The 13,373-nt window shown below is 57.6% G+C and overlaps 1 protein-coding gene across 1 annotated transcript; it reads right to left on the reverse strand.

Moving 5' to 3' along the window:
* Nucleotides 1-9,620: 9,620 nt before the first annotated feature.
* Nucleotides 9,621-10,754, reverse strand: ACTRT2 (actin related protein T2). The gene has a single exon (XM_046660534.1). The coding sequence runs from the start codon at nucleotides 10,752-10,754 to the stop codon at nucleotides 9,621-9,623; it is 1,134 nt and encodes a 377-aa protein (XP_046516490.1).
* Between the last annotated feature and the right edge of the window lie 2,619 nt (nucleotides 10,755-13,373).

Consider the following 13,373-nt stretch of genomic DNA (forward strand, 5'->3'; position numbering starts at 1 on the left):
AAAGCTCGGGGGGGCCCTCCATGGCAGTAGGTTGTATCCCCATTGGGTCCACCTTTTGGGCATCCCCCGCACTCCAGGCCCTGACCAGGCCTAGGACACCCTGGTGAGAGGGACGGCAGGGCACCTGTCTTCCCTGAACCACAGCTGCACCTGGCACTCTGCACTGGGGATGTCTGAGCCCGGAGTCAGGCTGCCCTGTCTCCTGGGGAAACCCCCAGGACCACTCTGCGTGGCATAGAGTCGCTGCTCGGTGAGGGTGTCTCTAGGGTTCCTTAGGCACAGGGAAGGGGAGGCAAAAAGCTCTCCATCCATGCCTCCCCCCTGGACACGAAGGGTTTGTGTGTGAAAGGTCCTGGTCCCCTGGGGGGAAGACGGGAAGACGCTGGAAGTTCCCCCACTCTCCCCCAGGGTGTTGGGGTGACCTTGGGAGCAGGCCAGCCTTCATGGCACACTGTCCTTCCCGGGGACACTGTAACCCAGGTCCAGCGCCCCCAACCCCACCTCCCTGAGCCTCCCGTTAATTGGACCCAACGATTTCACACCCTGGAGCCAGGACGGGCTTGTTTTGGCTGGCCCGGCACAAGGCCCATCCTCGCCGACCTCGGGTTGCATAACTGTGAGGTATCCGCTTACTCCGGCTGACGCCTCTCAGCAAGGCCTGAAACGGGGCCCCTCATGGGTGGACCAGCCTCCGATGCTCCCTCTGGCCCAGGCTTTGGGTGGGGTCTCCGTGGTGGTCCCTGGCCCTGCGGGCAGGCTGGCAATGGTGGACAGAGCCCTCAGCCTCTGGGAGACAGGAGCGGCCACCTCTGACCAGAGTTGGCAAGCAGGGGAGGTGGCGGCCGAGGGTGCCTCCGCCCTCTGATTGCATCGTCTCCCAGAGTCCCTGGCCCTGCCAGCACTGTGGCCTCAGGTCCAGAGACGACTGTAGGGAGGGAGCAGATCCCGGAAGTGCTCTGCTTGGTGTCATTGTCTCCAGCCAGACCCCCTGGTGAGCAGCACCCCACGCCCCGGCTGTGGCCCCCTGGGCCCCGGACGAGGCCCAGCTGCCAGGTGTGAAGAGGTTCTGGGGCCCCAGGCCCTGGCCACCACCCTCTCCCTCAGGCGGCTGCTGCCAAAAGGTGGGGCGAGGGAGACGGGAGATTTGCATAATGGGAGAAGATTATTATGTCTTCATGCGGCTGGAGCCCAGCCCCACTCCCCGCGAGAGAGATGCCGGGGCTGCAGTGTCTCACGTTTCTGAGCTCCGAGCCAGGCTGGCTGTGACAATGAGCACATTGTTCCCAGTGTCGGGCATTGTCACCTGGTGACAGAGACCCACACACATGGGATGAGTATGCATGGAAGCCAGGGTGACAAGACGTGGGGTGTCCACCAGGGGGCAAGAGCGGAAGCTGGGGGTGAAAGCGGATAGGGAGGGAAACCGCCACCTGCCGCTGACAGCCGTGCGCATGCAGCCTGGTGACAGCTCTGCCCTCAGCCGGCACAGGATGGACGTGGCGGGAGGGTGCGAGGGCGTCCTTGTGGGGGGCAGAGGTTTTCATTTTTGGCAAAACTGCGAGGCTGGAGCCAGCTTCGGCTTCCTCACCTCAGGGCAGGTGGGAGGCCAGGAGCCTGGAACCTGCCTTCCGCTGCCCCTTAAGACAAGAGCCAGCACTGTGCCAGGTCCCACACCCAGGGAGCCAGGAGCGACAGCCTTCCAGGGGCTGGGTCCCTGCTGCCAAGGTCACTCGCTCCCCTCCCCTTCCAGGAGCCCAGGCCGGGGCAGGGATGCTGCACGGGGAGCCCATCGACCAGCCGGCTCAGCACCTTCGAATCCCATCCAGCCCCAGAACAGACCTGTTGTTGCTCCTGGACTTCCGTGCCCCTGCAACATTCCAGGAACAGGGGAAAGTGAGCAGAACTCAGCAGCCTTCAGCCCACCCTGGGCAGCAGCCCTCCGTTCCTCAGCGCTCAGCCTCTCTGTGCCAGCCTCTCGCGTGTGAACGAAGAAACTGGGTGCCCTGGGGCTGAGATGGCCCTGGACCCGACTGTCCAGCTCCTGGCTGATCCTGAACCCCCAGCTCTCCTGCCCCCAAGACAGAGGGCCCCATCATCGCCTCCCCGAAACACCAGGCCTTGTGCAGCCTCGGCCCCCAGGAGGCATGATGACTCCCGGCACTGCCCCTCTGCTGCGCACACCCACACATACAGTGCTGTCTCTTTGGGCCCGGGGTGCTGGGGCCACACACGTGGGCCTGCCTGCCAGGGTCGTGTGCCTGCCTGGACACAGATGTGTGTGCCCAGAAGCCAGGGAGCAGAGGACCCCACTGAGCCTCCCCCACGGGGCCTTTGGGCAGCTGGAGAGTTGGACATGTTCCTTCTGAGGGTCAGACCGTCGGTCTCCTCTGCCTGCAGGTGCCTGATCTGCCCCCCAGGGCACCTGGCCCCTCCAGAACAGCCAACATCCTGTGCTCCAGAGTCAGAACAGAGTGGGAAAGGGGCCACGATGGAGTGGCCCTCAGGGAGGCCTGGCTTTACGTGGTGGTCCTTGGAACCGCTCCCCCCTCCCCTGGCCTTGGCCCCACAGCAGCCCCTGGCTCTCTCGTTGTCTGTGTTGGATTCCTGGAGCTCGAGTCTAAACTCTTAAGTGCCCGTAAATCCCCCTCGTATAGAAGTCAGCGAGCTGTATGATATTTGAACTGTCGAAGTTGTACCTCATTTGTTTACGTGTTTCCCAGGCTGCTGCGGGGGCCTCAGGTCTCTGCGTCAGGTTTCCCAACAACCCCGGGAGCCCAGGCCTGGGGGCAGAGGAGTCCCCATCGCCATGTTCCGAGAAGGGCAGCGATGGCTGGAGCAAGGGGTCGGGTGGAGGGGTGCAGGAGAGGATTCAGGGCCTGGCGGCGCCCCCTGCCCACTGACTCCAGGGGAGCAGAGGCAAGGGAGTCCCAGAGTCTCGTCAGCAGCTGTGGGCTGTCCCGTCGCCAGTCTCCAGCTCTGTCTGGGGGAAGGACAGTGTGGTAGCTCAGCCTGTGCTGCCCTGATCTGCTCCCCCGTCCCAGGCGGGGAGCCAGGGCTGGCTCATAGAAGCCCGTCTGCCGGAAGGCCCCGGGCAGAGTGTCCTGCACAGGCCTTCGAAGCTCGGCACAGAGTCTCAGGAGGCTGGGGCTGAGAGCGAGAGGGGGCACTAAGTCAGGGGCCTCTGGATCCCTGCAGCCCTCTGGTGCCCACGCACAGCTGGACAGCCTCTCGTCCACACGGGTGTGCAGGGGCTGCACACGGCAGAAGCTGCTCACGGCTCTGGTGCCCCCCATTTCACGGCGGTCGGGGGTAGTGTCAAGTGCAGAGCTGAGCTGGGGGCAGGACTTGGAATTCCCAGCCTGCGCTGCCTCGGGACCTCGGCTCTTTACCTGCAGAGTGAGCAGGTCCTTGCCGCACGCGCCTGGGCTGTCGTTCAGTCTGCATGCACGCCTCTCTGCTCACTGCCCCTTACCGGAAGCCATGGTGACCCCAGGGGGATGGAACAGTGTCGTCTGCTCCTGCGAGAACCCCAGCACATGGAGCGCTGCTGGGACCTTGGCAGGCCTCCCGCCAGTGTCTGTGAGACGAATGAGCGAGTGAGCGACTGAGTGATGAGCACTGTCGTCCCAGCCGCACCAGCTATGGGACCAAGCTTCCCGGACCCAGGAGGCCTTTGAGGATGAAGCTCCAGGCGGCAGAGGGTGTGATCCCAGAGGGACAGTGACCAGGCGGGGTGTTCTCCATACATCCTGTGTGTCTGCGTCCCCTGTGTGTCTGCCTCTCTGTGTCCTCCCATGCTGTCCATCTTGCTGTGTGGCTGGCATCCCCTTGGCCTCACTGAACAGGAGTCTACAGCCTGGTCCCCAGGCCAGCCTGAGGGGGGCAGGGAGACGAGCTCTCCCACTCTCCTGAATCTGGGGTTGAGATGTCAGGGTCTCAGGAGGTCATGGGGACAGTGGGGCAGAGTTGGTGCCAGACCAGGAGCAACATGGAAATCACAGGGTCTCTTGGGCCTCCCCCTCTCCCAGCGGCCGGGTGGCCTCATCTCTGTGAGGGGCTCCCCTGGGAGCCGGCGCCGGAATCTCTTCCATGTTTCCCACCATCCCCGTGTTGAGGTCGGTGCAGGAAAGCAGCCGTGACCCCCAGAAGAAGGGATGACAATCACCCCATTGCAGATGGGAGCACCAAGCTCGAGGTGGTCACATGGCTTCCCCAGGCCACACAGAGCTCCCGCCCACCCACCGCAGCCAGACCAGGAGACAGGTGGCACTATGACCTCGGAGTTGAGTTCTGGCCTCCCAGGTGAGTGGGACTGGACCCAAGCTGGGGACAGCACGCCATTCAGTGACCACATCCGTTTACTGAGGGTCAGCTTTGTGCCTGGACACTGATGGGGAGAGGGCTGGCACCCAGCTCACACCTCTGGGGGCCATGGAGCCTCTGTAGGGGAGCCCGTGAATGGCCAGGACCCTGGCCTCCCGCAGGCAGGGTCTGAGCAGCTCACAGCCACAGGAAGGCTTCTCTCCCCTCCTCCAGGATTCAGACCACCCTGTCCCCACCCTGACCTTTCACGTTAGACAACTCAAGGCCAAAGCAAGGGTCAAGCTGCAGAGGGGGAGACTGAGCCCACAGCCACTCCCACTCTGCCTCCGTCCTTGGCAGCAGCCTAGCCTGCCTGATGCTGCCCTGGGTGCCCCTCCCTCAAGGAAGCCAGATTAGGAGCCAGACTGGTTACCAAACTCCCGCCACTGGCTCTTTCAGGACTTGGAGAGCTACTTTCCCTCTCCACATTGCAGCACCCCAAGGAGGTTGTACTGACGATGACCTGGAGCTCAGAAAACCACCGTCATCACCGCCATCACTGCCATCACCACCACCATCGCCATCATCATCGCCATGATCACCATTATCATCACCACCATCATCAGTGTCACCATCATCATCATCACCATTACCATCAACTTCATCATCACCATCACCAATATCACCATCATCATCTCCATCACCATCACCACCATCATCTTCATCACCATCACCATCATCTTCATCACCATGACCACCATCATCTACATCGCTACCATAGCAATAGCAGTGGAAGCAACAGCCGCCGTAAGAGAAGCATAGTATCTTGAACAGAAAAACAGGAGCTTTGTTTCAGTATTTCATTTGCAACGTAGTTTGGTAATGAGAACAGTCTTGGGAGGAGAAAGCTGAAGAAGAGGAATACGAAGGAAAGAGCCCTGGACTGAGAATCTGGCTGAGCCCTGCTCTCCGCTCCCTGATGGCTTTGGAAAGTCACAGATCCTGAGCCTTGACATTCTCACCTGCCAAACAGTGACCCTGACAGGGAGGGCATTGAGGGTGGGCCAGTGGCCCTCCCTGAGTTCTCTTGTGACCTTCAGGTACGATGGAAAGAAATAAAAACCTTACTCGGGAGCCCCATTCCTCCCGGGTCCCCGCTCTCACAACTAGAAGCCCAGGCTGTAATGCAACAAGCAAAGGTAGGCAGTGTCTGGAGGGTGAGAAGCCGGTGGCTGCCAAGGGCCCTGGGACTCGGGGGGCTCCCTGGGCTTCCTCGTTGTCTCCCATCCATGCCCAACAAGGTGCTGGAGAAGCCTCCAACTGAAAATCCCCAACAGGCACAGACTGGAAAACCTGCCAGGAAGCCCACTCCCACTGGCAGAGGTGTGGCCTAACTGCAGAACCCCTTTATGGGAGTGTCCTTCCTACTCCAGCCAAAGGCCGTTGGAAGAACCACACGCCACCTCTGTGGTTCCAGCAGGCAGGGCGGGGAGTGGCTCTAACACCCCACTCCACCCCAGCCCCACTCCTCTCCATCCCACCGCCCACCTCCAGGGACTCCCATTCCCCTGCTGGGTGGGGTTGGAAGGACTGAGCAGGGAGCTGCTGCACCCCCACTCAGCAGAAGCAAGGGACTCCGATTCCCCTGCTGGGACAGTGTTGGTGGGGTCCCCGGGTGAGTGGAGCCCCCACCCCATCCAGCAACAATGAGACGAATGAGTTGGCCTGAGCTGCGTCTCGTCAGCGTTGTGCCACCCCCACCCCTGCTGTCTGCAGGATCCAGCAGGGACCTGAACCTCCCGCCCCACTCAGCATGAACGGGATGGAAGGAGGCGGTGGGAGGCGGGCTAGTGGACACTCTGCCTCCCGCTTCCCTGTTGTCAGTGGGGCCCAGAGGGGAGCTGAGCGTTTGCCCCACTCAGAGGCAGCGAGGCACATAGTCAGGGCCTACTTTCTCCAGGAAGGTTTAGTGGGGCCGAGGGGGAGTGGAACCTCCTCCCCACCCAGCTGCAATGAGGCCCTGGGAGTCAGTGCCCTCGTTCTGGGGTGGTGTCAGCGGGGCCTATCAGAAGACTGGACACACATCCCATCTGGTCCCCATGGTACACCTCAGCAGGGGCACTGCCTGCTACAAAAGGAAGATTAAATAGTATCCAGGGTCTCAGGATATCCAGAATGTCCAGGGTACAACAGAAAATCACTCATCATACCAAGAACCAGGAAAGTCATAAACTGAACGAGGAAAGTCAATCAGCAGATGTGCTTGTTGGAGCAAATTGAGAGGAATCAAACGTCGGCATCGTCGGGGCGAGGGTTTTAAAGCGGCCATCATAAAAATGTTTCAGCAGCAATTATGAATTCCCTTCAAACAAGTGCAAAAATGGAAAACCTCAGCAAAGAATTAGAAGTTGTAAAAAGAGAACCAAATGGAAATTATTGAACTCAAACATACAACTGAAATAAAAAATGTGCTGGAGGGGCTCAACAGGAGAGCGAGATGACAGAGGACAGAATCGGCGAATTTCGGGGCAGGTGAGTAGAGTTTACCCAATCCGAACGACAGGGAAGACAGACTGAAAAATGATGAACAGGGTGTCAGAGGTCAGCGGGACAAGACCAAGATTGCGAACTTTTGTACCCTCAGAGACCCAGAGGAGAGAAAAGGGTGGGACTAAAAAAGTATTAGAAGAAATAGTAGCACAAAACTTCCCAAATTTGGCAAAAGACATAAATTTAAAGATTCAAGAGGTTGGATGAATCTCAAATGGGATAAACCCAACGAAATCCATGCCGAGACACAGCTTAATTAAACTTCTGAAAACTAAAGACAATGAGGGACTCTTGAAGCAGCGAGAGAGAACTGACACGTTACGCACAAGGGACACCAACTGACTAGCCGAGGATTTCTGATCCTTCTCCACGAGGAGGAGCCGCACAATATTGTCCAAGTGCTGAAAGAAAATGATTAACTGCGAATTCTGTATCCAGGGAAAATATCCTTCAGGGATGACAAGGAAATAAAGACATTCTCAGATGACGGAAAACTAAGAGAATTTGTTCCTAACAAACCTTGCCTTAAACAGTGAAAGGAAGTTCTCTAAACAGAAAGGAAATAATAGCGGGAGGAGGCTTGGAACTTCCGGAGGGAAAAAGAGCATCAGATTGGGTAAAAATAGGGGTAACCATGTTAGACTATTCTCATGAGTTTCGTAAATCATTTAACGGCTGAAGGAGAAATCGTAACACCCACTGAGGTTGTGCCCAACATACATGGAGGAAACACTTAGGACAATGCTATTTTAAAAGTTGGGAGGGTAAAGGGCCCTAAATAGAAATAAGATTTCTACCCTTCAAGTGGTAAAGTGTCAATGCCAGTGGATTGTGATGTTTACCTGGGGCAATCGCTAAGAAATCAGTACAAAGCAATAGATTCAAAAACTCTATCAATAAATCAAGATGAAACCCTAAAATATTTTTAAGGAAACCTGCAGGACAGTAAGAAAAGAGTGACAGGGATGAGAAAGAGCAGAAGCAAATAGAAAACAACGAAACAGTAATCTTAAGCAAAACATATTACCTTAAATGTTAATAGTCTAAATACGCCAGTCAAAAGGCAGAGATTCGAACTGTGGGTTAAAAACAATGACCCATTCCATCCCCAAACCGCAGAATACACGTTCTTTTCAAATGCACATGGACCATTCTCCAGGATAGATCACATATTAGGCCGCAAAACAAGTCTCAAGAAATTTGAGACAATTGAATTGATACCAAGCATCTTTTCCGACCACATCGGCGTGCAACTAGAAATCAGCTACAAGAAGAAAACAAGACAAGCCACGAATGTGGGGAGATTAAACAACGCGCTAATGAAGAACCGTTGGGTCGATGGAGAAATCAAACAACACCTGGAGACAAATGAAAATGAAAATATGACGTGCCAAAATTTATGGGACGCGGCAAAAGCAGTACTAAGAGGGAAGTTTATAGAAACACAGGCCTACCTCAAAAAAACAAGAAGAATCTCAAATAAAGAATCTAGCAGTGAACCTAAAGGAACTGGGAAAAGAAGAACAAAGCCCAAAATCAGGAGAAGGAAGGAAATACTGAAAACCAGAGCAGAAATCAATGAAATAGACACTGAAAAAAAAAGGGAAAAAACAAAACGATGACCCAACTCTCTGCCTTCTTCAAATGCGCTCCATGCTCACTCCAATGCAACGTGGGCAGGGTGAAAGTAAAAGGACGGGGAAAGATGGACCTTGCAGACGTTGAACACACACATACATGCACACACACACGTTTAGATAGGCAGGTTTATTTCATTCAAGCTGGATTTTCATGTCGTCCTTTCTTTAGATTTTCCCTCCCTCTCCCCCTGCCTCCCCTGCATTACCTCTCATTCCTTCCTCACCCCCCAGCCTGTGCGTGCAGCCCGACAACACACATTCACTGATGTATGTCCACGCCAGCGTGCACAGAGGGACATGGGAAATGCCATTGTTTTCTTTACCAAGAAAAGGGGGGGTCCCTTTATAAAGAATTCTCTGTATTTTCCATTTCTCTCAATAATATTTTGGGAGAATTCTGCCAAATCAAGGTGGAGAAATTCCCTTTGTGCTTAATTTATTCAACCATTACTTCAGTGGCGGCCATGAACTTCGTCCCCAGTATTTTACCCGCAAACAGTGCTATAAGCATCTTTGAGAGTAAAAACAAACAGCAACATCACATTAACAAAGTAGAGGCGTTGCTCCTTAAATGTTCCCTGGAGCAGGGCCCTGGGAGCCCTAAGCAGCGGCGATTCCTGCTCCTGCCGTCCCGTTCCGCCCAGGACCCGGCTCCATCCTGCTCACCTGCCCAGCCCTAGAGCAGCAGAGCGAGAGCCCTTCTGTGCTCAGGACCCAGCCGGGTGAGGGTTTGTTGACCCTCAGAACAGGGCAGCCTTCCTGCCTGTCCCTGCCGCCCTCCCCCTGCTGACTCTGTCTCAGATCTGAGATGCGGGTTTAAAATGCAGATTCCAGGGCTCTGCCCAATCCAGCTGCCGGCGTGAGGCCTGGGCCCTGCTTTTGGCACACACTCTGAGATGGACACGGCCTTCGCTCATAACCCAGGGCTCTTTCAGGGGAAACAGGGGCCGGGGTACAGAACCACTTAAGAGAGATTCACCGCCAGGGTCAGAAGGGATTCTGCTGCCACCGAGAATGAACCGAGCCCAACACGGCCGAAGACAGCACCATTTTGTCTTTTATTGAAATCCTGCTGGTGCTGGGGGCCAAGCTCACCTCCCACAGGGGCCGCCCCATGGGCCTGGCCCCTCAGAAACATCTTCTCTGAACCACAGACGCCCCAAACTCCCTAAAATCTGCAGAGGTGACCCACATCTGCTTGAAGCTGCTGAGGGAGGTGACAATGGAAGCGCCAATCCACGTGGAGAACCACCTGTCGGGAGGAGCGGTGATCTTGATGGCGGTCCCTTTGGAAGCCAGCTGCTCCAGCTCCCTCAGAAGCCGGTCGTCGAGGCCCTGGAAGAGAGTGCTGCCCCCGGACAGCACAATCTCCCCAAAGAGGGTCTTCTGGATCTCAGCGTCACACTTGGTGATGCTGCAGGAGACCATTTTGGAGAGGCCCGGGTTTTGGATGCCCAGCTGGTCGGGCGCGAACAGGGCCTCGGGCGCCTGGTACAGCTGGTCCCCAATGCAGATGATGTTGCCGTCCGGCAGCTTGTACTCCCTCAGGACCTCCTCCGGCCTCCGAGAGAGCTCCTTCTCTGGCTCCAGGGCCACGTAGCACAGCTTCTCCTTGATGTCATCCACCAGAGCCTTGTCCAGCGCACACGGGAAGGTCCGCCCGCTGGCCAGCAGTAGCCGCGTGAGGTGCTCCGTGATGTCCCTCCCCGCCACGTAGAGTTTGGTGACCGCGTGGGGCAGGGAGTACCCCTCAAAGATGGGGACAATGCAGGTGACCCCATCCCCGCTGTCCACCACCAGGCCTGTGACGCAGGCCGAGGCGTAGAGGGCCAGCACGGCCTGGTCCGACAGGTAGAAGGCGGGCACGTTGAAGGTCTCGAACATCACCTCGGCCGTCTTCTCCCGAATCTCCCGCGGGTTCAGGGAGGGCTCGGTCATGAGCACCGGCCGGTCGCTGGCTTTGACTCCCAGCTCCCACTCGTACAGGTGCTTCCAGAGCCTCTCCATGTCCTCCCAGCCCGTGACCAGGCCGCGCTCGATGGGGCAGCGCACCTGCAGGACGTCCCCCTTGTGCAGGGCCTCTTCCCCCACGAAGTACTTCTTCTGGTTGGTGCCCGCCGAAGGCATCTTGAACTTCGGGTACCCCACGACGGAGCTGATGACGTGGCGGGGGCCGACCTCTCCAGACAGGCCTGCTTTGCAGAGCCCGGACCCATTGTCGAAAATCACAGCCGGGGAATCCAACATGTGTGGATTAAGCATGTCTGCAGTATCCTCTCCTGCACTTCACCGAAAGAAAGTCAGAGCCCTCGGGCCGCTTTGTGACACCAGAGGCTCCTCTGGAATTTTCAAGGGCACAAGATTCCACGGTTCTTGGGTGTTGCCCAGGCAGGCCTACCAGATGGCCAGTCCCCGAGAGGCTTCCATCCTCACCCACAGATCTGCTCTCCTGCTGGGAGCCAAGGCTGCGGAGGCCTTTTCTGGGGTGCCGGTCCCATATGTAACAATCCAGCCAAGACAGCGATTGTCCTCAGCCGCATCAGAGGGCCTTCAGGGGCTGGGGCGAGGAGCCCCCAGCGCTCCCTACCTGGTGAGACTCTGAACAGAGGAAGGCAAGCCGTACCCGTGAGCAGTGTTGGGAGGCCTGTGGACCTGAGGCCTAGCCTTAGACCTGCCTAGAGCAGCCTAGCCCGGGCCCACCCAGGGAACTCGTGTCTCTGACCCATTGAGCTTCTGTTTTGTGTTGTGACCAAAACACACTTCCCTTTGCTGGGTGGATGACCAAGCACTGGGCACAGGTCCAGCCCCATCACAGCAGGCACCCAGAACATTCTTTTTGAATGCAGACTTCTCCAGGAAGCCCTCGGGGATTTCTCTTCCCTTTACCCCAAGAGCCCTGGCTCTCTGTCCCACAGGGAAGAGCTAAGCAAAGCCCTCTGGGCCTGCTGGCTCTCTCTCCAGGTGCATGTCCCTGCTCTGGCTTGAGATCAGGGCCCCTCATTGCTCCCTGCAGCCCCGGAAGTGCTGGCACAGAGCAACGTCTAGTGCTCCATGGGGTTGGGAACCCAAGGGCCCGTGGTGACAGGATTTTGAAGCTTCACAAGCGGGGCAGCCCTGATGGAGCCTGGGGCATCTCTATCTACGGGCTGTCAAGCAGTCGGCCAAGCCCACTGAAGCACATTCAGAAATGACCAGGTCATCGAGGCTGAGGCTGAGAGCAAGGCCAGCCAGTGGTGAGGCTACGGGTTTAGCCTGAGTCCATGAGGGGCTGGGTGGAGGGGTGCCCACTCCAGCCTCCCAGAGAACCCACGCCGGCAGCACCGGGGGTGCAGACCACTGTGGGGGATTCTAAGATTTGGGGGCCCAATAGTGAGGGGAGGGTGTCTCCCTGGCAGGCTGCTAGGGGGCGGGGTGGGGGTGGTCAGCAGAATGCTGTGTCTGGGGGTTCCAGCCTGCCTACATCACAAAAGGCCTGTGCACTCGGGTTCTCAGGCTTTGCTAGAATACTCTTTGTTGGCCAACACTCCAGGCTGAATCAGGAGGAACGCGCTCTCAAGGTTTCTAGATTTGGGCCCTAAAGTGTCCACGTGGGAGGTGCTGTGACAAGCCTGGAGTGGCAGGGACTGTGTGTCAGTTTTAAATGCCGGGTCAGGTGCACGGGCGTGGCCCGGGGGCCAGGGCTGGCTGGGCAGTTGGCATTTGCAGGAGGGACAGAGACGGAGAAAGAACAAAGGCTCCTGCAAAGCTTAGCCCGGCTAGTTGGGTGTGGGGGCGTTCTGACCACTCGACTCCCCAGTGATGTAACAACATCGGAGCCAGAGGCCTTTGACCTACGTGCAGGCCGCATAGGCACACACACACCCCGCCCCCCCACCCTCCCCAGGCCCGCCTTCCTCGTCAGCCTCCAAGTTAGGTCTGGGGCACTTCCAGCTGTGACTTGGCAGTTCTCTGTCCCTCTGTGGCCCCTGCCAGCCCAGACAAGTTCAGAACCTGGAGGACAGAGCTGTGAAAGCTGGGCTGGCCACTGGGGCAGTGGCCCTGAGCAAAGCCATCCCAGTACCTCCAGGACCCCTTTTCCTAAGTGTTTTCTGTCTCCCCTGGAACCTGGGTGACCTGCTGCCCTTTGCCCCGGGTCTGGTACTCCCAGCCCCACCTGCCAACTCGAGACAGTCATGGCCATTGGATGCCACACGCCAGGCAGAGTGGGTCCCAGGGAGCACCGCCACCTTGCTTTCTCTGTTCCCTGGGAGAAACGGTCCCCAGCTGGGAATGCTCCCCCCGTGCTGGCTGTGTGGGACTCCAACATCGGAGGGAGGCCGGTCCTCAGTCATTTCTGGGTTTGCCGTCGGAGCCTGGCTCACGGGAGCTTCTGCCCCCACCGTTAAGTGTCTGATCTGGCTGACGGACTGTCCGCCACATTGGAAAGAAGCAGGAAGGCTCCGAACACCCCACCATCAAGAAGTGCGACACTGTCTTGCAGGGGGCGGGGGAGCACCACGTGGCCGCTGAGAAAACCGAGTGGGTTTATGAGCCACGGCCTACGTGAGGTTGCGTTGGTTCTGAGCTCCCCTCGGGGCAGGAATTCCACCCCGTGGTTCTCAGGTGCCTGGGACCTCACCTGCTCCTTCCTCCCAGCCCCCCTTCCTCCTCCGTGTCTGACGTCCATCAGAGGACCTCCGACCCCCTGGATCTGTACATGTCGGAGGGGCCTCGTGTATCTCGGTGCCAGTGTCCTCACCGATGCCCACAGGTGTCCTTGTCACTTCAGGGGATGCGATGGTCACACGACAGAAACACGCTGTAGCCGAGCGCTGGTGGCTAAGGTTGTGTTTGTTATTCACACAAGGACATTTCCCCTCTCCTACCTCCAATTAGAAGCCG

The sequence above is a fragment of the Equus quagga genome, chromosome 5 (genome assembly GCF_021613505.1).
Source record: "Equus quagga isolate Etosha38 chromosome 5, UCLA_HA_Equagga_1.0, whole genome shotgun sequence".
NCBI classification, from domain to species: Eukaryota; Metazoa; Chordata; class Mammalia; order Perissodactyla; family Equidae; genus Equus; species Equus quagga.